General features: G+C 44.7%; 1 protein-coding gene across 8 annotated transcripts in view; it reads left to right on the top strand.

The window, feature by feature from the left end:
- Nucleotides 1–26,226, top strand: part of LOC147099635 (trinucleotide repeat-containing gene 6B protein-like) — a 199,804-nt gene that overhangs the window by 52,662 nt on the left and 120,916 nt on the right. For 5 of the 8 annotated variants that reach the window (XM_085969900.1, XM_085969902.1, XM_085969896.1 and 2 more), the window contains 3 exons: nt 174–242; nt 3,330–3,485; nt 11,099–11,169. In XM_085969900.1, coding sequence (XP_085826026.1) covers nt 174–242; nt 3,330–3,485; nt 11,099–11,169 — 296 coding nt within the window. Of the gene's footprint in view, nt 1–173; nt 243–3,329; nt 3,486–3,510; nt 3,613–11,098; nt 11,170–26,226 lie in introns of all 8 variants that reach the window. The other 3 variants (XM_085969901.1, XM_085969903.1, XM_085969898.1) reach the window with 2 other exon arrangements.

The following is a 26,226-nucleotide window of genomic DNA, read 5'->3' as shown; positions in this document are numbered from 1 at the left end:
CCCTCCTCCCTCCTCCCTCCCTTCCTCACTGTAATCACTTTATGATGGCCAACTGACTTACCCCATCTTGTCTTTGACTTTTCCACCTTGGTGCTGTTCTAACCTATGGGCCCTGGCCCTTTACTTTGGTTTCTGAACAATCTGTGAAATGACCAATATTTCCCTGTTTCCAGGAGATGGAGAAGATGACAGAGGAGCTGCACATCCAGACCAAGGAACAGAATGTTAATCCAGAGATTCAGGTAGGACATGTTGCATTCAGATATACCTGTGGCTATTCGTTCTCGGGAACTGAATTCCAGTAGTTAGCTCAGTTCTGCCATTACATTATTGCTGTTTCAAGTTTAGAATGGTTCTCTGCTGGCATGCTGTTCTTTTTTTTGTATGAAATGACATAAAAGCTGGATGCAGCTCATAGCTGTAATAACGTGCCCCATGAAACTGGCTGCTGGGAGAATAAAAAGGGTTGGTGAAATTGGACTGGGTGATGGCAGCGGATTTCCTGTAATCAGATTAATCCTCCAGCACAGGGTGTCTACGCTTTTTGTCCTTGTGGGTGCATAGGTGCATACCGTGGCATCTAAGGGCAATATATAAAGTTTCAATCATAAGCCCCATTAATCTGTGGATACCTCAAGTTGATGATGCTAATAGATATTGGTGTTCTGATTTTGGAGGTAACGGCTGTAAGAACAGCCCTTTCCAAACCTCCAGGCTTTGGAAATTCAAACAGAACGAACCAGTGAGTAAAGAAGTACAAATGGGATGGGGTTACCTGGGTGCTTTGAAGGCTGGATCGGTGGGCCAAAGAAGGCAGTTTGGAAACCCCTGATATAGCAATCCTGGTTCAGCAAGTCCCGGTTAACTGCATGTTAAACCCGTGCACAAGTCTCACAGCTCCAGGTGACACTAATCTGGGAGAGCATTCCGTAAATCGGCAATACTTCTGACTGATCCAGAACATTGAGGTACAGTGGCAGCAACTGCTGTGCTCCCAGCATCACTGCGGAGTGCCTGCTGCTCTTGTGGTTTCAATGCTTTCATCGTATTAACAGGCTTCAGGTATACTTCTAAGGCCCTTGAACAGATCTTTGGCCACATAATAAATGAGTGCCTTATTTTCCACCTAAGTAGGAGTGTCTAAAATCTAAGCAATGCAAGTAAAAGTAGGAGTTAGGTTGTTAGAAAGCTTAGGCCAGTATAAGCTATACAATAACTTAGACTCTTAAGATATACTCCGTGGTGTTAGAGGATGAACAGTCTGGCTGCAGTTCTGATGCTGGAGAGACATGGGGCTGGATTTTGTCAATGGAGGCGGGACTCCCACTTTTTGGGTTGTAGTCCCGCCTCCATCGACTTGTGGCCAACCCACGCTATTTTCCCTTGATTGACCTTGTTAAGCCAACAGGCCAATTAAGGGACACCTGGTTACTGGTGACGTCAGTGATTGACATTTCATCTGTCAAGAGCTTTTGACAGATGAAAAATCAGCGTTTGACAGCTCTGTGAAGCTTGAGTCCTTCTACTCAGACTCAGTTAGAGATCTCTCCAGACCAGAAAGCAGAAGGCTGCAGCTTTTGACAGTTCAGCGGCCATTCTGCTTTCTGTGCCGGTGAGCTGAGGGACTCCCGAGAACTGAAGGAAGGAAGCCTGCAGGAGAAAGTAAAGGTAAGTAAAACTTATTAAAACACTTTACACAGCACACATGCACCCATCGCTCACCTGCACAACGGACATCTCGACCCCTCCAACCCCTGCAGACCGACGGTCCGCCTCGCTAACTTGGCGTAGTTCGGAGCCGTCGGGAAGCCCATACTTCAGGGCTAAAAATAGGGATTAGGCAAAAAAACTACCTGTTAACAGGCAGTTAATTGGCACTAATCCCCTTCCTGCCTCGGGGAGGCGGCTCCCAGCACAGGTCGGATACCCGCCTCCTGGGACATTGGCACGGATGCGGGTTGGGGGCGGGATGGGTTCGTGTCCCCCCCCCCCCCCCGATTCTGCAATTTTCCCGCCTCCAAACCCGCCTCCACGGGGCTTGGAAATTCGAGCCCAGTGAGTCATAACAGCACAGAAATTCGAGCCCATAGACTCTGAGCTAAGCCTACATGTCTTAAATAAGCTGCTTTGATTTTTGTGCTGTGCCAGTGCTGCTGCTCTGGACACATGGGGCTTGTGCAGCCAGCAGTAACACCTCCCGCGCCCACGCCCCCCCCCCCCCCCCCCCCCCCCCACCCTGGCAACAAGTAAAATTGTCAGATCCGCTAAGGTGGGCAGACCATTAATTTTAAAACCAGACTGACTGCCCCCAGTGAATCTGGCAATTGATTTACTGAGGCCGACGGCCAGAAAGACCACCTTTTTTAGACCTGTGTTTTAGGAGTAGGCAGCAACGGCACCTCACTAAAGCCGGTGTAAACGCCACTGTACACAACCCTGCGTGGCTTTGGATTGCTCTCAATACAGGAGTGAAAGACAGGTTCATCTGCAACCTGTCAAACACAGGAACATTGCTCTACAGAGAGTCGGCATGGACTCGATGGGCCGAATGGCCTCCTTCTGTGCCGTTATGACGCTATGACTCTATAACGGGAGGAGGCCATTCAGCCCCTCGAGCCTGTTCCACCATTCAATGAGATCATGGCTGATCTGTATCTCAACTCCATCCACCCCCCTTGGCTCCATATCCATTTATACCCGTGGCTAGCAAAAAACGAACAATTTCCGATTTAAAATTATTAATTGAGCCCCAGCATCTACTGCTTCTTGTGGGAGAGAATTCCATACTTCTACCGCCCTTTGCTTAAAGAAGTGTTTCCTAACTTCTCTCCTGAGTGGCCTGGCTCGGATTTTAAGGTCATGTCCCCTTGTCCTGGACTCCTCCCACCAGTGGAAAAAGTTTCTCTCTACCTAACCTATCAATTCCTTCAAAATCCTAAAAACCTCAATCAAATCACCCATAATCTGTGCATGCCTAGTTTATGTAATCTCTCCTCATAATCTAACCCTTGGAGCCCTGGCAAACCAGCTACAATATTCCGTCACTGGGTACAGTGTTGGAGTGATCAGGTATCGAGGTCACCTTGGTTGTCATGAGCTTTCATTTTCCCGATCAGGGCTGTAGGCAGATGAAGCAGTCAAGGACCACTACCTGCATATCATTTAATCAAAATGTTCAGTAGGAGAACGAGTGCATGACAACCCAGGTAGCTTAAACCAAGTGGCTGTGGAACAATCTGAGCAAGAGGCAGCTGAGAAATGATCATCGTAACCTGAACTGAGAGAGATTGCTTCATTATGGATATTCACTAACACTGCCCGAATTAAAGGGGGAATCCGGAGATGAAAGGAAACTTGCAAATTCTGGGAGTCTGAAATGGAAGCAGAAGATGCTGGAAACACAGCCGCTAAATCAGCATCTGCAAGAAAACAGGCTAATGTCTCAAGGGAGCCTTTCATCTGATGAAGTGTCTCCACCCACAACGGTAACCCTGCCTTTTGTCTTTTCAGATGTTGACCAACCTTCTGTGCAATTCCTGCATTGTCTGTCTTTCATTGGAGGAAACTAATTGCTTTGTGAATCTCTGTACATTATCTTCTCACATCATTAAGGTTATAATTCCATTATTTCCAGGGGATTTTGTTATCTGGAGTTGGACTGAGCCTGCTTTTGTATATCGCCCATCGTGTCCGTGCCGGCTGACAGAGCGCTCTCCAGCCCAATCCCACTTTCCAGCACTTGCTCCGTAGCCCTGTGGGTTACGGCACTTCAGGTGCATATCCAAGTACTTTTTAAATGTGATGAGGGTCTCTGCCTCGACCACCCTTTCAGGCAGAGTTCCAGACCCCCACCACCCTCTGGGTGAAAACATTTCTCCTCAAATCCCCTCTAAACCTCTGACCAATTACTTTAAATCTATGCCACCTGGTTATTGACCCTTCTGCTAAGGGAAATAGGTCCTTCCCACATTACAACAGTGAATACACTCCAAAAAAGTAATTCATTGGCTTTAAAGCGCTTTGAGACGTCCGGTGGTCGTGAAAGGCGCTATATAAATGCAAGTATTTCTATCTATCTAGGCCCCACATAACTTTATACACCTCAATTAGGTCCCTCCTCGGCCTCCTCTGTTCCAAAGAAAACAACCTCAGCCTATCCAGTCTTTCCTTGTAGCTAAAATTCCCCAGCCCAGGCAACATCCTAGTAAATCTCCTCTGCACCCCCTCTAGTGCAATCACATCCTTCCTGTAATGTGGTGACCAGAACTGCACGCAGTATTCTAGCTGAGGCCTAACTAGTGTTTTATACAGTTCAAGCATAACCCCCCTGCTCTTCTGTGCCTCAGCTAATAAAGGTAAGTATCCCGTATGCCTTCTTAACCACCTTATCTACCTGCCCTGCTACCTTCAGGGATCTGTGGACATGCACTCCAAGGTCCCTCTGATCTTCTGCGCTGCTCAGTGTCCTACCATTTATTGTGTATTCCCATGCCTTGTTAGCCCTCCCCAAATGCATTACCTCACACTTCTCCAGATTGAATTCCATTTGCCACTGTTCTGCCCACCTGACCAGTCCATTGATATCTTCCTGCAGTCTACAGCTTTCTTCTTCATTATCAACCACACGGCCAACTTTTGTATCATCTGCAAACTTCTTAATCATGCTTCCTACATTCAAGTCTAAATCATTGATATATACCACAAAAAGCAAAGTACCCAGTACAGAGCCCTGCGGAACCCCACTGGAAACGGCCTTCCAGTCACAAAAACACCCTTCGACCATTACCCTTTGATTCCTCCCTCTGAGCCAATTTTGGATCCAACTTGCCACTTTGCCTTGGATCCCATGGGCTTTTACTTTCATGACCAGTCTGCCATGTGGGACCTTATCAAAAGCCTTGCTAAAATCCATATACACTACATCAAACGTACTACCCTCATCGACCCTCCTTGTTACCTCCTCAAAAAATTCAATCAAGTTAGTCAGACACGGCCTTCCCTTAACAAATCCATGCTGACTGTCCCTGATTAATCCGTGTCTTTCTAAATTTTATCCTGTGTCTCAGAATTTTTTCCAATAATTTTCCCACCACCGAGGTTAGGCTGACTGGCCTGCAATTACTCGGTCTATCCCTTTTTAAACAAAGTTACCATGTTAACAGTCCTCTGGCACCGCACCTGTAGCCAGAGAGGATTGGAAAATGATGGTCAGAGCCTCTGCTATTTCCTCTCTTCCTTCTCTTAACAGTCTGGGATACATTTCATCTGCGCCTAGGGATTTATCCACTTTCAAAGATGCTAAACCCCTTAATGCTTCCTCTTTCACTGTTTATTTCATCTAATATTTCACACACCTCCTCCCTGATTGCAATGTCTGCATTGTCCCTCTCTTGTGTGAAAACAGATGCAAAGTATTCATTAAGAACCGTACCCATGTCTTCCGCTTCCACACACAGGTTACCTTTATGCTCCCTAATAGGCTCTACTCTTACTTTAGTTATCCTCTTGCTCTTAATGTATTTATAAAACATCTTTGGGTTTTCCTTGATGTTACTTGCCAATATTTTTCAATGCCCTCTCTTTGCTTTCCCTAATTTCCTTTTTAATTTCACCCCTGCACTTTCTATACTCCTAGGGATTCATAAGAACGTAAGAAATAGGAGCAGGAGTGGGCCAGTCGGCCCTTCGAGCCTGCTCCGCCATTCAATGAGATCCTGGCTGATCTTCTGCCTCCACTCCATTCACCGGCCCGATCGCCATATCCCTTGATGCCTTTACAAGTCAGAAATCTATGACTTCTGTTTTGAATATACCCAATGACTGAGCCTCCACAGCCCTCTGGGGTAGAGAATTCCAAAGATTCACGACTCGTGAAGAAATTTCTTCTCATCTCCGTCCCAAATGGCCTACCCTTTATCCTGAGGCTGTGGCCCCTGGTTCTAGACTCCCCAGCCAAGGGAAACATTCTCCCAGCATCCACCCTATCAAGCCCTGTAATAATTTTGTATGCTTCAATGAGATCCCCTCTCATTCTTCTGAATTCAAGAGAATACAGGCCTAGTTACTCAATCTCTTCTCATACGACAGTCCCGCCATCCCAGGAATCAATCTCGTGAACCTTCGTTGCACTCCCTCTATGGCAAGTATATCCTTTCTTGGGTAAGGAGACCAAAATTGTACACAGTACTCCAGGTGTGGCCTCACCAAGGCCCTATATAATTGGAGTAATAATTCTTTACTCCTGTACTCAAATCCTCTTGTAATGAAGGCCAGCATACCATTTGCCTTCCTAACGGCTTGCTGCACCTGCACATTCACTTTCAGTGACTCATGTACAAGGACACCCAGGTCCCTTTGAGCATCTGCATTCCCCAATCTTTCACCATTTAGGAAATACTCTGCCTTTCTGTTTTTTCTACCAAAGTGGATAACTTCACATTTATCCACATTATATTCCATCTGCCATGTTCTCGCCCACTCAGAGCCTGTCGAGACCCCCTTGAAGCCTCTTCACATCCTCTTCACAACTGACACTGCCACCTAGCTTTGTATCAGCAGCAAATTTGGAAATGTTACATTTAGTCCCCTCATCCAAATCATTGAGATAGATTGTGACTAGCTGGGGCCCAAGCACCGATCCTTGCGGTACCCCACTAGTCCCAGTCTGCCATTCTGAAAAAGACCCGTTTATCCCTACTCTTTTTTCTGTCTGCTAACCAATTCTCAATCCATGCTAGTATATTACCCCCAATTCCATGTGTCCTAATTTTGTTCACCAACCTCTTGTGTGGGACCTTATCGAGGCCTTCTGAAAATCCAGATACACCACATCTACCGGTTTCCCTTTGTCTACTAGTTACACCCTCAAAGAACTCCAATAGGTTTGTCAAACAGGATTTCCCTTTCATAAATCCATGTTGACTCTGCCCAATCTTACTATCAGTTTCTAAGTGCCCAGTTATTGCATCCTTTATAATAGATTCCAGCATTTTCCCAACTACTGATGTGAGGCTAACAAGTCTGCAGTTTCCCATTTTCTCTCTTCCCTCCTTTCTTAAATACCGGGGTTACATTTGCTATCCTCCAACCTGCAGGAACCGTTCCAGAATCTATAGAATTTTGGAAGATAACAACCAATGTGTCCACTATTCCAATGGCCACCTCTTTCAAAACCCTAGGATGTAGGTCATCCGGCCCTTGGGATTTATCGACTTTTAGTCCCATTAATTTTGCTAGTACTGTTTTTTTACTAATAATAATTTCCTTAAGTTCCTCATTCTCGCCACACCCTAGGTTTTCTCGTATTTCTGGGAGGTTTTTTGTGTCTTCCTCCGTGAAGATAGAAACAAAGTATTTATTTAATTTCTCTGCCATTTCCTCATTCCCCATTATAAATTCTCCTGTCTCTGACTGTAATGGACCTACATTTACCTTCGCCAGTCTTTTCCTTTTCACATACCTATAGAAGCTTTTACAATCTGTTTTTATATTTTTCGCTAGTTTGTGCTCATATTCCATTTTCCCTTTATCAATTTCTTGGTCCCCCTTTGCTGATTTCTAAAAAGATCGCAATCCTCAGGCTGACCGCTTTTTCTGACAACTTTATAAGCTTCCTCCTTTGACTTAATACTAGCTTTAATTTCTTTCGTTAGCCATGGTCGGATCACTTTTCCTTTTCTCCATCTCATGGAGAGTCAATAATTACTACACCGTTGCTGTCCTCCTCAAGATCCCCGATAGATCCAGCAATTACTCTAAAGACGCTTAAAATTGGTATCCTGGACAGTATTGGTCACGGAACCAACACCACCGAAACAGATTAACTGGCCATTTGCGGTTTGTGGGACCGCGCTGTGTGCAAAGTGGCTGACCTGTTTGCCTATAAAACAATGTTGACCACACTTCAAAAGTAATTCATTGGCTGTGGAGTGTTTTGGGATTTCCCAGCAACATGAAAGGCACTATATAAATGCAAGTCTTCACTCCTTCATTCAAGTCTTTCTTTTAGACCTGAAATTTCATGGTACAAATCTTCCCTCCTCCATGTAAACTCTCGACTTGCTGGGTAGTAAAAGTATCAGATGTTGAGATTAGAACCACAAAGATAATTGATTACAAAAAACCTTTCTTGGCAGTGCGGACTAATCTATCCCACTTTGGTCAAGATCGATTAATTAACTTCACTCAACCAAATGGAGATGGTGGATTGACAATGGAACAATGCGAGAGAAGTTGGGATATTTTATACTATCACAGTGTGCACTTCACACAATCACAGGGAAAAGTAAAAAACAAAGCAGTAATCAATAGCACAAGCACAAGTGTTTATCTGGCTTTCCTATCGATTCAAGGGCGATGCTACAAAAAGGATTGTTTTATTTAAAATGCTGGAAAGCACACGCACCATTAGTAAACTGACGCAGTCACAGATGGGTTGTACGGGCAGAGACTGATAGATTACCTCGAACTCCCAATAACAAAAAATGCCACCAGTTTTTACAGACACAGTATCCCGCATCAAGACTTTCTTCCAGCTGTCACTGCCATTGCACAAATGGGATGAGGTGATTGCTGGTAGATAATCTCCTCCTCTCTCCACTACGCTTGAATCCCACCCATTCCTACTGATCACAAAGTTACACAGTGACAAACCAGATGGACTCTAGGTGTGTTTATACTGCACTAGTGCTGTGGTAAAACTGCCAGCCGGTGGCATGTGGGTCTCGTGTAGCCAGCAGCAGCAGCACTGAAATAAGCGAGTCTTAGCGAATCTGACAGGGTTACTTTTACATTGCAATTTCTCTCCGTCGGGAGCTGGCAGCAATAGTAATTCAAGGAGGAGATAGTGAGGGTTCAGAGCAAGTATGTTCCCTTAAAGAAAAGGGGTGGGACTAACAAATCTAGAGCTCCCTGGATGTCAAGAGGCATACAGGGTAGGATAAAGGAAAAAAGGGAAACTTTTACAAAGGACTCAATACTGCACAATTTCCCTTTCCAATACTGAAGGGTTTTGAAAGAGGTGGCCATTGGGATAGTGGACGCATTGGTTGTCATCTTCTAAAATTCTATAGATTCTGGAACGGTTCCTGCAGATTGGAGGATAGCAAATGTAACCCCGCTATTTAAGAAAGGAGGGAGAGAGAAAACGGGGAACTACAGACCTGTTAGCCTCACATCAGTAGTTGGGAAAATGCTGGAATCTATTATAAAGGATGCAATAACTGGGCACTTAAAAACTAATAGTAAGATTGGGCGGAGTCAACATGGATTTATGAAAGGGAAATCCTGTTTGACAAACCTATTGGAGTTCTTTGAGGATGTAACTAGTGGAGTAGACAAAGGGGAACCGGTAGATGTGGTGTATCTGGATTTTCAGAAGGCCTTCGATAAGGTCCCACACAAGGTTGGTGAACAAAGTTAGGGCACATGGAATTGGGGGTAATATACTAGCATGGATTGAGAATTGGTTTTTTTTCAGAATGGCAGGCTGTAACTAGTGGGGTACCGCAAGGATCGGTGCTTGGGCCCTAGCTAGTCACAATCTATACGAATGATTTGGATGAGGGGACTAAATGCAACATTTCCAAATTTGCTGCTGATACAAAGCTAGGTGGCAGTGTCAGTTGTGAAGAGGCTTCAAGGGGATCTCGACAGGCTCAGTGAGTGGTCAGATGGAATATAATGTGGATAAATGTGAAGTTATTCACTTTGGTAGAAAAAACAAAGGCAGAGTATTTCCTAAATTGTGAAAGATTGGGGAATGCAGATGCTCAAAGGGGCCTGGGCGCCCTTGTACATGAGTCACTGAAAGTGAATGTGCAGGTGCAGCAAGCCGTTAGGAAGGCAAATGGTATGCTGGCCTTTATTACAAGAGGATTTGAGTACAGGAGTAAAGAATTATTACTCCAATTATATAGGGCCTTGGTGAGACCACACCTGGAGTACTGTGTACAATTTTGGTCTCCTTACCTAAGAAAGAATATACTTGCCATAGAGGGAGTGCAACGAAGGTTCACGAGATTGATTCCTGGGATGGCGGGACTGTCGTATGAGAAGAGATTGAGTAAACTAGGCCTGTATGCTCTTGAATTCAGAAGAATGAGAGGGATCTCATTGAAGCATACAAAATTATCACAGGGCTTGATAGGCTGGATGCTGGGAGAATGTTTCCCTTGGATGGGGAGTCTAGAACCAGGGGCCACAGCCTCAGGATAAAGGGTAGGCCATTCAGGACTGAGATGAGAAGAAATTTCTTCACACAGAGGGTGGTGAATCTTTGGAATTCTCTACCCCAGAGGGTTGTGGAGGCTCAGTCATTGAGTGTATTCAAAACAGAAGTCGATAGATTTCTGACTAGTAAGGGCATCAAGGGATATGGCGATAGGGCCGGTGAATGGAGTTGAGGCAGAAGATCAGCCATGATCTCATTGAATGGTGGAGCAGGCTCGAGGGGCCGAATGGCCGACTCCTGCTCCTATTTCTTATGTTCTTAAAACTTTTTTTTACGGGAGAGGATTTCAACAGCCAGGGATTGAAGTGATGGCCAAGGGGGTTGGGGGGGGGGGGTGGTGGGGCGGGGTGGAATAACAATGGTCTCGCACAGGCCACTCACCGGCTTCTACAGGGAAGGAACCGCACATGCGAGAAAATTTGAACAGGCCGCGCACCCAGATAAAGGGACTGCGCGCTTAAAAAGTTAGGGGGAACATTGGGGAGCAGTGACTTTGGAATTGGGAGGATGCATCTGGATACAGTCGAATTGTTGCGTTAGGGTCAGCTGTTTTCTTTGGTTTTAGGTTTTCTCTTGCTTTCCATAAAGTAGAAACAAACGCAAAAAGTGTCACTGAGGGGATAGATCTTGTGACGAACCAAACCACAAAAACATATTTTGTTAGAAAAGATACAAAAAAGGACAGCAAGACTGATCGCAAGGCGATGAACTATGAGGAAAGATTAGAGAAGCTTAAGCGTTGAGATCTAGAATGAAACTGATTTAAGGGAGATCTCGCTGAAGTATACAAAATATTAAATGGTATAGATCATGTTTGGAACGGCTCTTTTCTGTTAATGATCTTGCTCCTTGATATTCCTGTTGCAGGCTGAATGTGAGGATTTTACTCCAAAGGAACACGATGACACATCTGAATCGCCCAGCGAAGAGAGCAAGCAGTGAGTAATGAACAATGTTGAAGGAGACTGCGTTTGCAATTGCTTTATTATACCCCGTTTACCACAGAGCTGCCTCTGAAGGCAGGTGTCGTCTCCTCTTGAGGTGGTGTTATTTCCTGCGTCTGAGAGCACAATTGTGCCAACATAAATGGTTGTTTGTGGTTGGGTTGTTTGGTTTCGGCTGTGAGCTGGTTGAGGCTCTCAGCCCAGCTGTACGGCCCAACAATGGGAATTTTACACTGTGCACACCTTCCCTGCCCCACCATCCGCCTCGGGGAAAGGCTCACGGGCAGAATTCAAGACTCAATTATGGAGCCGTTGTTCAGTATAAACGTGGCATTTTGGAACACAGGAGCGGGAGTAGGCCGTTCAGCCCCTTGAACCTGTTCCGCCATTCAGTGAGATCATGGCTTATCTGTATCCTAACTCCATCCCACCCGCTTTGGCTCCCTTCATACCCTTGGAATATATGGAGAACTGGTAACTAAACAGTAAATGGGGTAACATGCTGTTGAAATAATACTGGAAGAGGACTGATGGACTGATCCCTTTACTACACAGCCAGTGAGAATTATTTGATTATACTTGTGTATCCTGTGATCAGTGGCGAGGAATTGCAGTCACAATGATTGCTTCAGTGTTGTGCTATGCCAACATTGAGTCCCAGGGTGTTTAACGATGCCTTTCTCCCGAGGATGTTCTTGGTTTATAACCGTTCCAAATATAACGAACGCCATCAAATCAAACTGAGTCATCAGCCTTGTGCTTTAAATAATAACCTTCGATGTGTGTATCATCTTCTGCAACTTTCCAATACCAGACACCTTTTATTCTATCATCTTGATCCTGCAAAAATGATTTTCTGTGAATTTCTATTGAGGGTTTTATTTGATCTCTGCTCTTTCTGCATTTTCTTATATCTGTGACTATTGCCTGGACTGATTGCGTTTGGAATGGTTAGTGTTTCCGATACATTCCAGATTTTTGTACCCTGGAAATCCAACATCCATTTCAGACATGAAAACTATAATTCTGGTCTGTTGTGTGATGGTGGCAGAAAGCTGTGTAAAATCTGCTTAATCACGCTGCCCGTAGAGCACGTCGGGAGTGCACAAATGGCCAGCTGTGTTCAAACGTGTTCCCCTGCCCCCCCGAGACTGCCAAAGATTCTGAACTGTCTTGATTCACGCACACCTTTAATTTTGTACTTGACATTTATGCACATGTTCTGTCTACATGGCTTCAAATGAGAGGGAACAATACAAATTGCTCTTAAAATGGGTGTCCACAGCTAGACGGAGCACTGCATCGTGTTTACAGAACTTGCGGTGGCCGACGGACATCATAAGCTGGTTTGATGCTCTACTTCATGTATTTTCTCTTCATCCTCATTTGTGTTAGAATTGCACGCTCTCTCCCACTCTGAACTTGCTCTTTCCCAGGCCTCAAAACGGCACAACTCCTTGTTCTAATCCAGGGGTTTGTAGAACCCCAGCTTGGTATCGCCTTAACCAGAACTTGATTTATCTAGTCGTTGTTTACTAAGGGTAAATTTTCACGACCCTTGCCTGCAGGGAATGCCCATTTCCCCAGGTGCAAAGGTCAGGAAGAAGAGGTGGGGACCCATGGCCTCGGGGATGTCTGGGCTTCCCTGAGGGGGCAGAGCTGGGCCTGCATAACGCTTAGGGCCTCCTCCCTCATGTCCCAGGGCATCGCTGGCTGGCAGCCTTATAAAACGTCGCGCTGTGACCTGCCACTGAACTCCCGCCGACTGGAGGGCCTGCGCGAGTTTCACGGGCAGGCCGAAGATGGGAGCGTAAGTGGCAATTCTCGTTTTCTCCAACCACCCCTCCCCTCCCAGGATAAGAACATAAGACGTAGGAGCAGGAATAGGTCATTCGGCCCCTCGAGCCTGCTCCGCCATTCAATAAGATCATGGCTGATCTGATCTTGGCCTCAACTCCACTTCCCTGCCCGCTCCCCATAACCCTCGACTCCCTTGTCGTTCAAAAACCTCTCTTAATCAGGATGCAAATAGAAGGCCCTGATCTCGGAGCCCGACGTGCACCTGCTGGCATGAGAGGCTGCAATTGTGCTGACATTTCTTGCCGATGCTCGGCCCTGTCAGGAAATGGACTGGGACAAGAGCAGCGTACTTGTGGGTGCACTGTTTCCATCCGGCACTGAGGCAACGGACCTTGGAAAATAGACCCTCTCTACTCTATCCAACCTCAATGTTGGCATGCACTGGCCCTTTTTATAGGGGGTTCTTCATTAACGAAATGCCTTCTGGACCCCATCAAAATTTAACTCTCTCCTCAAATTAATTTTCTCAATTTATATAAAATTTGATCTCCCATCAAACAGAATCTCTGAATTATCTCCGTGTAACTGGAGCTCTGACTGTTGCAGGTATGTTTGCTACATCAGCATTGGTTCAGACACAGCACCGGCTAGCAGGCGTGTTTGTAAAGCACAACTCCCAGTTGTACAGTATAGCAGCGCTTTTTCCATTAGAGTGCAGAGGCAGTGACGAGACAGTAGTTGGTTGAAATCAAACCTGCCTGCCTGCTTACGATACTATCCAGTACAGCTGTTTGTCTAAACGAATTATGCCGAGTGTTAATGTGTTATGTAGCAACCCATACTGTATAAAATGGAATAGCTTGCCTCAGCAGTGCAAGGTAACTGTTTCAGGAAGGACTTTTTATTTTGTTTTTCTGTGTGGGTGTATCTATAAAGTGGATGGGCATAGGCATTGGTGACTGAATTTGGAAAATGCTGAAAATACATAACGGCGTCTGCAAAAACAGAAGAGGGGGCTATTATTTCTGTCTGCACCCAAAATATTAACTTGTCCATTCTCTTCGAAAATATTGGTGAACCATCTGTGTATTGTCAACAAATTTGGTTTTTACTTCCAATTCCCAACACTTGTACTTTTTCTTCTTTTTATCTCTACAGTATTTCTCCCATTTTCTTGAGAACATAAGAACATAAGAAATAGGAGCAGGAGTAGGCCAATCGGCCCCTCGAGCCTGCTCCGCCATTCAATAAGACCATGGCTGATCTGATCCTAACCGCCAATCCACTATCACAGAACCATCTCCTGAATCTAACAGAATTAGACACACGAAATAGGAGCAGGATCAGGCTACACGGCCCCTGGGCCCGCTCCGCTACCCACAGGGCCATGACCGATCCGAACCTAGACTCATGTCCAAATTCCTGCCCGCTCCCCGTAACCCTTAATTCCCTTTACTTCTAGGAAACTGTCTATTTCTGTTTTAAATTTATGTAATGATGTAGCTTCTACAGCTTTTTGGGGCAGCATATTCCATGGACCTACCACCCTCTGAGTGAAGTAGTTCCTCCTCATCTCAGTTTTGAAAGAGCAGCCCCTTATTCTAAGACTATGCCCCCTAGTTCTAGTTTCACCCATCATCGGGAACATCCTCCCCGCATCCACCTGATCCAACCCCTTCACAATCTTATATGTTTCAATAAGATCGCCTCTCATTCTTCTGAACTCCAATGAGTAGAGTCCCAATCTACTCAACCTCTCCTCATATGTCCATCCCCTCATCCCCGGGATTAACCGAGTGAACCTTCTTTGTACTGACTTGAGAGCAAGTATGTCCTTTCTTAAGTATGGACACCAAAACTGTACGCAGTATTCCAGGTGCGGTCTCACCAATACCTTGTACAACTGAAGCAATACCTCCCTATTTTTATATTCTATCCCCCTAGCAATGAAAGCCAACATTCCATTGGCCTTCTTAATCACTTGCTGCACCTGCATACTAACCTTTTGAGTTTCGTGCACCAGGACCCCCAGATCCCTTTGTACTTCAGTACTTTCCAGTTTCTTGCCATTAAGATAATAACTTGCTCTACAATTTTTCCTGCCAAAGTGCATAACCTCACACTTTCCAGTATTGTATTCCACCTGCCAAATCTTTCAGCCCTGCTTGCAAACTTTTGCCCTATTTTTGGATGGCGAGGGATAAATGTGTGATTTTTCTCTCTCCCTTCCCAGCTGTGTGGGGCGGGGGAGGGAGGGGCAATATTTATCGGGTTAACACATTGGGGAAAATGCATGAGCATTCGGCCATGTCCCAAGAGTAATTGGGCAATGAAATGGAGGAACATTTACTTGGGGTGAAACTGTTGTGCTGGTGTAACGCCGGCTAAAATGTATGAGTGAATCCTCCTGTGTGCAGTGCCTTGAATCGCATGGGTGAGGCCACAGATGTTTCCTTGTTAGGTGAGGTATTAAAAGGTGGGAGTATTTAAAATGTCAGTGTTGGCAACTGAGATCAATTACTCTGTGGTAATGTAAAAAAACAATGTACTGCTGTAGTGTCTTGACATATGTTAAAGCAGACTTCCGCATCTCTACCTTTTATAGAATCATGCAGATTTTCCCCCTTCAAGTATTTATCCAATTCCCTTTTGAAAGTTACTATTGAATCTGCTTCCACCGCCCTTTCAGGCAGCGCGTTCCAGATCACAACAACTCGCTGCGTAAAAAAACTGTTTCCTCGTCTCCCCTCTGGTTCTTTTGCTATTTACCATTGATAATGTTGGTGTCCAATAGATAACACCGCTCCGGGGCAGGAGGAATTACGTCGAACTGGTGTAGTGTTACCACTTGAAGGCAAAACGAAAACTAGAGGCCATAAATAGAAGGTACTAATAATTTAATAGGGAGTTCAGCAGACACTTCTTTACCCAAAGAGTGGTTAGATGTTGAACTCGCTACCACAAGAAGTAGGTGAGGCAAATGGCGTAGATACATTTAAGAGAAAGCGAGATAAGTATTTGAGTGAGAAATGAATGGAAGGGTATGCTAATGGGGTTAGATGAAGAAGGGTGGGAGGAGGTTCGTGTGGACCATAAATGCCGGCACAGACCAGTTGGGCCGAATGGCCTGTTTCTGCTGTAGACCCGATGTACCGTAAATCTGTGTCCTCTGGATACTGACCCTCCTGCCACTGCTCTGCATGTGAAGGATTGTAGCACAAACCTGCATCCGAGTGCTTGCTGACACAACTTGGTGCTCCAGTGGATAACACCACTCTGGGGGGAGAGGCGGGTAATTACATAGCACTGGTGTAAATATTCAAAACCTTAAACCGCCCACTCCAGCCTCTGCTAATTGAGACGTCCAAAGTTTGTCTGTATTCTGGCCCTTTCATTTTTGTACTCATGCCACCTAACTGGCCTCTAGAAATGGTGTTGCACAGCCACCCACACTTGGTGCTGTGCATTCCCAGTATTTTCTTTATTATTTCAGATTTTTCTTTTCTCCTTTTTAAAAATTTTTTGTCAAACCTAAAAGTTTGGTCACATCTGACCAATGCTGATTGGAGAAGCATTCAACTGGGATTCTCTGAAATGTCTTGCAGTTAACTGTTAATGAGGGAGATGAGTCTATCGCTGTGTAATAATGAGTAGTCTTTCATGCAGTTAAGGAGGATGAAAATATTTGCAAATCAATGAGTATCTGGGCGAGATCGCTCACTTGTCGCCTCATTAAATACCTGTGTGAGAAAAGAGCAGAAAATATCGGAAGCACTTGCAGAAGCAGCCAAGTAACTGTCTGGTGGAGAGGAGAGCCACCGGATTTACCTTTGTTTCACAAAAGGCCTCTTTCCAGGCTACACTTGACAAACCTCTCCCTCTGTCCTTACCCAGGAGGTCAATGATGTACAGTAGAAGGATTACTGTAGAAGTGTTTACAGGTTTTGTTAGATTTCTGGGTTATTGTGCCATGCAGTAAGTAACTAGCCAGACTCGCTCCACTTGTTTCCAGTTTTGAAGGAGCAAGGAGCTTGGTCGTCTCACCTTATGATGTGGAACAGCTTTCCGCTTGCTTTTTTTTCTTTTTGCGTACATGTGATAGTAAATTTTTCTTTGGGAGGAAACTCAGGCCACCTTAGATGTGGCACAGGATGTACTGGAGCCATCAGATTTACTGGACGAGACGCCTTTTATTTGTCTTTTGTCATATGAAATGGAGGATGTTCAGATCCAGCTGTGGGCAAGTCTGCATAGGTGTATCTGAGAATAACAGACTGCTAATCATTTCCCCATGTACTTTGCTCGGCAGAAGCATAGGTTGATTCTAGAATAACAAATTAGAAAGCTAGATGCATACCTCTGGACCATCCCCGATTTGCAGGATCATTCTGTTAATGGATTTGCAGGATCATTCTCTCGCTTCCTAAAACTGGCACTATTGTCAGATTTCTTCATCTAGTATCTAGTCCTGCATTTTGGCGCCATGACCCCTGCTGTCACATTCCTACCAATCTAGTTGTTGGGGCTGCCACTAGATGTAGCACCTCCACCCCCCTCTTGCTTGCAGTGAGAGAAATCAAGGACATGCTATTCAGGAGCGGGGCTATCCAATCCTCCATAATATGAAAGAAGTTTTATTAACTATAGTTGTTTCCCGATTACTATTGGACAGTAAATTGGCTGTTTTTAAGAAGCAAATGGTTGGATTTGTGCATTTTGAGCCCATGGGAAATCGATTAATATTATCTTGGCTCCAGCGATATTTAAGCTCGTGAATTTTCATCTAGGCTGTATTCTTCTTCAGCGATTGGATTGTTTTGCAGTGCTCCTCCTCTGGAATCCAATTGTTTTATAAATGCTGTAACTCTACATCCCACTTTTGCTCTTTGGCCAGTAAAATGGAATCCACTGTAAATTGAATTCTATTTTTAAGGGCATGCCTTTCTTTTGAGGAAGCCGTTGTTATCACATTTGATCTGGGAGTCGGGTTTTAGCCTCTTAACTGCTCATTAATCCCTTTTATTGAATCCAAAAATGAGCAAACTCACTCTCTGGCGAGGCAGTATGACTCTGCCAAGGGAGTGGCGAGAATGGCATTGACCAGACGATATTGGGTACAGTTAGTAACAGCAATTCCAGGGCCAGTGTAGATTTTGTTTAGCAGCAAAGGTAGTTTATGCGAAAGGAATTAAAGAATGACGTAAAACTGGCACAGGCTCAACTCTCCTGCTGAGAGAGCATGAATGTTGTTCAACTTGAGCACCGAATCAAGTCATGCGTCCAGTGCAGGAAGTGGGCCCTATTAGTAAATCGAGGATTTTCAGGAAAATTACATTAGGGCCATCAGCCCCATCCCATCTACCCATGTTTTCACCATATCCTTCAATACAGAACCGATCTAATAGGGCCTTGAACTCATTGAAGTTGTCATCCTCTTCTAATGTCAATAGCATTGCTCTCGCTCAACAGGGACAGTGAACAGATGCATTACTTGTGCTGGATTGAAATATAAATTGGAGGATTGTAAGTAAAGAAAAAAGAAAGTATTTCCATTTATAAAGCACCTTTCGTATCCTCGGGGCGTCTCAAATCATTTTATAGCCAATGAAGTACTTTTTGAAGTGTAGTCACTGTTGTAATGTAGGGAAAGGCAGCAGCCAATTTGCGCACAGCAAGATTCCACAATTGAGATAATGACTAGATAATCTGTTTTAGGGTAATTGGTTGAGGGCTAAATATTGGTCAGGTCGCTGGGAGAACTCCCCATCTCTTCTTTGAATAATGCCATGGGATCTTTTACCTGGGAGGGCAGACAGGGCCTCAGTCTCATCTGAAAGACGGCACCTCTGACCGTGCAGCACTGTGTCGGCCTAGATTATGTGCTCAAGTCTAACGTGGTAACAGGGCACTTAGAAAATCATAATGATTAGGCAGAGTCAACATGGTTTTATGAAAGGGAAATTGTATTTGACACATTTTCTGAGGATGTAACTAGTAGGATGGATAAGGGGGAACCAGTGGATGTAGTGTATTTGTATTTTCCAAAAGCATTCAATAAGGTGCCACACAAGAGGTTATTGCACAAAATTAGGACTCGTGGGATTGAGGGTAACATATTAGCATGGATTGAGGATTGGTTAATGGACAGAAAACAGAGAGTAGGAATAAACGAGACTTTTTCTGGTTGGCGGGCTGTAACTAACGGGGTACCACAAGGATCAGTGCTTGGGCCTCAGCTATTCACAATCTATATTAATAACCGAGTGCAACGTATCCAAGTTTGCGGATGATACAAAGTTAGGTGGGAAAGTAAGCTGTGAGGAGGGCGCAAAGAGGCTGCAGAGAGATATAGACAGGTTGACTGAGTGGGCACGAACATGGCAAATGGAATACAATGTGGGGAAGTGTGAAGTTATCCACTTTGGTAGGAAAAACAAAAAAGCTGAATATTTTTTGAATGGTGAGACTGGGAAATGTTTGCACTCGGAGGGACCTGGGTGTCCTTGTACATGAATCACAGAAAGTTAACATGCAGCAATTAGGAAAGCAAATGGTATGTTAGCTTTTGTTACAAAGGGATTAGAGTATAAGAGTAAAGATGTCTTACTGCAATTACACAGGGCATTGGTGAGGCCACACCTGGAGTACGGTGTACAGTTCTGGTCTCCTTACCTAAGGAAGGATAGACTTGCCTTAGAGGGAGTGCAGCGAAGGTTCACCAGACTGGTTCCTGGGATGGGGGGATTGCCCTATGAGGAGAGATTGAGTAGACTAGGCCTATATTCCCTAGAGTTTAGAAGAAGGAGAGTTGATCTAATTGAAACATATAAAATTCTTAAGGGGCTTGACAGGGTCCATGCTGGGAAAATGTGTCCCCTGGCTGGGGGGTCTAGAACACGGGGTCACAGTCACAGAATAAGGGGTCGGCCATTTTAGGACTGAGATGAGGAGAAATTTCTTCACTTAGTGTTGTGAATCTTTGGAATTCTGGAGAGCTGTGGATGCTCAGTTGTTGAGTATATTCAAGACAGAGGTCGATTAAATTTTTGGGAATGAAGGGATATGGGGATAGTGTGGGAAGGAGGAGTTGAGGTAGAAGATCAGCCATGATCTTGATGAAGGCGGAGCAGGCTCGAGGGGCCAAATGGCCGCCTGCTGCTCCTATTTCTTATGTTATTTAGTTCATTTGATCTCATCCATCCAAATTACAGTATCTATCTCTTATTAAATGTGCGCAGTGAGCGGGCCTCAACCACCCTTCCTGGCAAGATGCTCCAGTTGTTGGATTTGCTGACTCGAGGAGTTAGAGTGCTACCACTGAGCCACAGCTGACAACTAATTACCTGATCCTAATTGTACCTGATAACTAAGTGTCATTGTCTCCACTTTCTTGGCAGGGCCGTACTGCCCCATGGCTATAACTTTTGAAATATCTTGTGTGTTAATTAAACCTCTGGAAAAGTATCATCCCCTTCATGTAATTCTGCTGCAGCAGTGTTGCGAATGGGGAGCGCTACTAATGGCATTCTACCCTTTTGTAAAAGTACAGCACACCATTCCCATTCATGATGTTGCTGAGGCTGAATTTTGGAGTGCCCCATTATTGGAAGCTCTAATCAGAATATCAGTCCAGGCTGCCTCTATACAGCAATCTTCTTAAACCATAGTTGAATGATAATGCTGGATGATTTTTTAGGACAATTAGTGTATAGGTGTCTCTATGAAACATTCAGTGTAATATAGTATATTATTCATGTAATATAGTATTCAGTGTCAGCAGTGGGTCGCACTCTCGCCTGAGTCAGAAGGTTGTGGGTTCAAGTCCCCACTCCAGAGCCTTGAGCACATAAATCTAGGCTGACACACCAGTGCAGCACTCCCTCAGCACTGCACTGTCAGAGGTGCCGTCTTTCGGATGAAATGTTAAACCGAGGCCCCATCTGCTTTCTCGGGTGGACGTAAAAGATCCCATGGCACGATTTCGAAGAGATGTCTGGTGTCCTGGTCAATATTTATCCCTCAATCAACATCACTAAAAAAACATTAATTGGTCATTATCACATTGCTGTTTGTGGGGCCTTGCTGTGGGCAAATTACATTACATTACAACAGTGACTACATGTCAAAAAAAAAGTACTTCATAGGCTGTAAAACACTTTGGGACGTCCAGTGGTGGTGGGGGGCGCTGGAGAAATGCAAGTCTTTTGATGTATAACTGAGCATGGTGCTCATTTCCAACTTTTGTCGGGCTGATCTCCCAAATCCATGCACTTCTATAAGAGGGGAAGAGAAAACTTAACATGAGTTTGGAATTTATTTTTGCAAATATCACATCATGGAAATCGTTTAAGGGGAGTAGTTTTAACAGCTCAGTTTAAATGGTCACAATGCTAGCTCCATCCAGGCAGCCAGCAGCATGCAGCTAGCCTGCTTAAAGCTTTCCTGCATTCTTTCGAGCCATTGTTCCCAGTTACAGGGAGGAGTTATGCTACAAAGAATATACTGGTGCAGCAGTAATAGTGTTTTCATGCCCACGTTTACTTCCTTTCATAACTGGGCTACAGCGATTCCATCTGCATGAGATCATTCACAACGACAAACTTCGACTGAAAGACTGAAACTTAGGAAATCGGGAGATCTGGAATTTAAATAAATTGTTATTTAAACAAAACAAAAAAATTTGCCTGCAGTGCACTTGCAGCTTCACCTCCCACTCTTGATTCTCACAGCCTGGTTTCTCTTGATGCATCAGCCTAAAAGCATAACTGTTTGTTTGAGTCTGATCATGTAAACCTGAGTTTCTGTGGGCCGCCCAGTAAATTGAATGGCCAACCAGAAGGCTGGAGATCCTGGGCTGAGTGCCATTTCTTGTTGCTTTCCTCCGTTGAGCAAGCTTGGTCATGGAACCGAGGGCAGGGGGAAAGAAACCTGGCATCTACTTGGCCTTGTTCTTCTCAAATTGTACCTTCTGTCAGGCAGCCTGTGGTCTGGACTGTCCTGCTCCAGTGAAAGTTGTGCTGCAATCTTTGTTTGACATTAGGAAGTAATTGGAAAAATAGAGCCAAAGGAAACTTGAAAACTGCTTTTTACCAGAATGAGGAGTGATACGACCTCCACTTGGCCAGGAATGAAATAGAGTTGGGTACGAGGGCCAAAGAGAGATTCTGTTTTGCTTCCATAACTTGATGAGATATGGAGTAAGCTGTTTAAACAGTGCTATTTTGGCTATTGGAATCTGACACTAGAAAGTAGAGACCACAGGGTAGATGTCCCACGTCTTCGCCTGCTGCCAGTATTGGAGAATCGTGGCGTGTTCTTCAGTGGGCAGCGCAGGCAAAGACTCGGATATAAGAACATAAGAATTAGGAGCAGGACATTCGGCCCCTCGAGCCTGCTCCGCCATTCAATAAGATCATGGCTGATCATCGACCTCAACTCCACTTTCCTGCCCTATCCCCATATCCCTTGATTCCCCTAGAGTCCAAAAATCTATCGCTCTCTGCCTGGAATATACTCAACGACTGAGCCTCCACAGCCCTCTGGGGCAGAGAATTCCAGTTCTAGAATCTCCAGCCATGGGAAACCATCTCTCGGCATCTATCCTGTCATTCCCCCTCGGAATCTTATGTTTCAATGAGATCTCCCCTCATTCTTCTAAATTCCAAGGAGTATAGGCCTAATCCACTCAATCTCTCCTCTTAGGACAACCCTCTCATCACAGGAATTAGTCGAGTGAACATTCAAAGAACAGCCTTTAAGGCAAGTATATCCTTCCTTAGATAAGGAGACCCAAACTGTGCCCAGTACTCCAGGTGTGGTCTCACCAAGGCCCTGTACAATTGTAGCAAGACTTCCTTACTCTTATACTCTAACCCCTTGCAATAAAGGCCAACATGCCATTTGCCTTTCTAATTGCTTGCTGTAACTGGATGCTAACTGTTTCCTGTATGAGGATACCTAAATCTCCCTGAACACCAACATTTGAAAGTTTCTCACCATTTAAAAAATATTCTGTTTTTCTATTCTTCCTACCAAAGTGAATCACCTCACATTTCCCAACATTATACTCCATCTGCCACCTTATTGCCCACTCAATTAACCTGTCTATATCCCTTTTCCAGGCTCTTTGTGTCCTCCTCACAGCTTACTTTCGCACCTAGCTTTGTATCATCAGCAAACTTGGATACATTACACTCTGACCCATCATCTAGGTCATTAATATAGATTGTGAATAGCTGAGGCCTTGCGGCACCCCACTAGTTACAGCCTGCCAACCTGAAAAAGACCCGTTCATCCCAACTCTCTGCTTTCTGTGCATTAATCAATCCTCTATCCATCCATGCTAATACATTACCTCCAATCCCATGAACCTTTTATCTGGCACCTTATCGAATGCCTTTTGGAAATCCAAATATACTACATCCACTGGTTCCCCTTTACCTACCCTGCCAGTTACATCCTCAGAAAACTCTAATAAATTTGTCAAACACGATTTCCCTTTCATAAAACCATGTTGACTCTGCCTAATCATATGATTTTCTAAGTGCCCTGATACCACTTCCTTAACAATGGATTCCAGCATTTTCCTGATGACTGATGTCAGGCTAACTGACCTGTCGTTCCCGGTTTTCTCTCTCCCTCCTTTCTTGAATAGCAGAGTTACACTAGCTACCTTCCAATCCATTGGGACCTTTCCAGGATTTACAGAATTTAGGAAGATCACAACCAATGCATCCACTATTCTGCAGCCACCACTTTTAGAACCCTAGGTTGTAGTCTATCAGGTCCAGGGGATTTGTCGGTTTTTAGTCCCATTAGTTTCCCAAGCAGTTTTTCTCTACTGATATTAATTACTTTAAGTTCCTCATTCTTACTAGCCCCTTGGTGCCCTACTATTTTTGGTATACATTTTGTGTCTTCTACTGTGAAGACAGATACAAAATATTTATTTAAGGTCACTGCCATTTCCTTGTTCCCCAATATAAGTTCTCCTGTCTCAGCCTCTAAGGGTCCAACGCTTGCTTTTGCTACTCTTCCTTTTTAAATACTTGTAGAACATCTTACAACCTGTTCTTGTATTTCTTGCTAATTTAGTCTCCTATTTCATTTTTTCCCTTTTTATGAATTTTTTTGGTCATCCTTTGCTGGTTTCTAAAGCTCTCCCAATCATCAGGCTTACTAATAATAATAATAATAATTCAACTTTGTCATTGTACAATGCACAACGAAATGTGATCTTGCAAGCTCCCATGAGTCCAGTACAAATAACATTAACATTAAACGTAAATAGCACCGTCCTGGGAGAAGCAAAGCCGCTGCGTCTGTGCGCGCCGCCATTCCATTTCCACCATTCCTCCTGTCCGCCAATCTTCAGCCCAACGCCCGGGCCTGCTCACCAGCCGCCCCTCCTGGGGCTCCTTCCGTGACCTTCTCACCAACCGCCCCTCCTCGGGGCTCCTTCCGTGACCACCTGCACCTGGTCTTCCCTGATGGTCACTCCTCCAGGTACTAACCAGGCCTGGCTCTGCTTAGCTTCCAAGCCTTGCCAGTGACCCTATTCTTTGCAACATTATAAGTCTCTTTTAATCTAATACTATCTAACTTCTTTATTTAGCCACGGTTGGATCACTTTTCCCGTGGATTTTTTATTTCTCAATGGAATGTAGTCATTGAGAATATTGGAATATTTCTTTAAATGTGTTCCACTGCTTATCTACCGTCGTACCTTTTAATCTAGTTGCCCAATCTACCTTACCAACTCGCCCCTCATACCTATGTAATTGGCTTTATTTAAGTTCAAGACTCTAGTTTCGGACTTAAGAATATGTCCTTTATGTCTTGCATTCGAGGAGTGGAAGGAAGCAAGAGATGAATAAAAGCCCCAACAAAAGTCAGTCAAGAACCAATACAAGGACCCAACCGCCTTTATACAATACCTGCAGTCGGGGAAGGGAGGGTGGGCAGGAGAAGCAATCAGCCAGTATTCCGGACAACTCTCTTTCCCCCCTCCACCTCGGAGATCCTGGGGCTAATTTAGCACCCTTACAACTGCCCCTGCTACACTGCGCCAACTCGGCAGACGCCAGGGCTTGAACCGAGGAGCCCCCTGGCCTCCCCGAGATGGTAATTCTTGCTCTGGAGTGTAGCAGCACATTTGTAAGACATTATGTGGATGTCGATGTGTTGCAGTGTTTGTGACACAGTGATTGTTGAAGTGTCAGGAATGGAGCTGAGCACCACCTGAGTAGAGTGGGGCTGCTGTCATCATCAGAGGGAGCTTCATGTGACTGGTTGTGAAGCTGTTTAGCCACCTTTTCTATTTTACAGTAAAATGTAGTAATTGGTATATAAGTTTTTTTTACTACACGTCTGCAGTAACTCCGCAACACTGATCGACTGTTCTGAAGCGTTGGAACCGTCGCAGTGAGTCTCGGACCAATGTGATGCTCGGAGAGGTAATCAAAACACTCCATTTCAGCAGTCACTGTGCTGAGGGTGGAGCCGACACGTTGGATACTACACATGTGGAGAGTGCAGAATTAAGGGGATCACTTTTGGTAATAGAGTTTTGGAAATTGAATGAAAGCCGTGTTCAGTGGTTGCTGTAGAGCGCGTGGCATTGTCTGCTGCTCAGACCTCAAAATGATACTGTAATACGGTTGTTTTAGCAATTGGCAACGTTGATCAGGCACATTGTTTTCTGGTGTGAAAGGACTCTAATCCCAGGCAACACACATTTAGAAATGAGGATTTTAGCAGTGAGAAGTTAGGTGAAACTTCTAGCCTGTTCCGCTAGGGGAGGCCACTGAAGCGGACAATATACTGTACGTGGCTTCGAGGGGCAGATACATTTCTGGAGAGAAAGAGAGGATTAAAGGAGATTGCAGGAAGGTGGATAGTTGGGGTTATTCTAACAAAGAACAGCCCAGTTTGGCCCCAATGGCCTTTTTCCTGTTCCTAAAAATCAAAAAATTCTTCTATACTATTAGGTTCAAAGAGAACGGAACAGAACACCCTGTGTACCCGTGTAACATCTTCCAATTCTCGTTACCCTGAAATCTGCAACACTGGACAGATTGTTTTCTTGCCAATTTCTTCTGTATAGCGGAAGAGGCAAAAAAGCTGCCGAGCCTTTTCTGCATTCGTTTCGCCAAGAAAAACAGCATTTTTTAAGGTTAACCAGTTGAGTACTGAAGGGGGAGGCTCAGCTTTGCAGTTGCACAATTCTTTTTGCCCAACGCTGCACAATTG

This window comes from Somniosus microcephalus, chromosome 28 (assembly GCF_052327205.1).
Source record: "Somniosus microcephalus isolate GS21.2 chromosome 28, FLI_Smic_1.0, whole genome shotgun sequence".
NCBI classification, from domain to species: Eukaryota; Metazoa; Chordata; class Chondrichthyes; order Squaliformes; family Somniosidae; genus Somniosus; species Somniosus microcephalus.
This window is presented reverse-complemented; position numbering and strand designations above follow the sequence as displayed.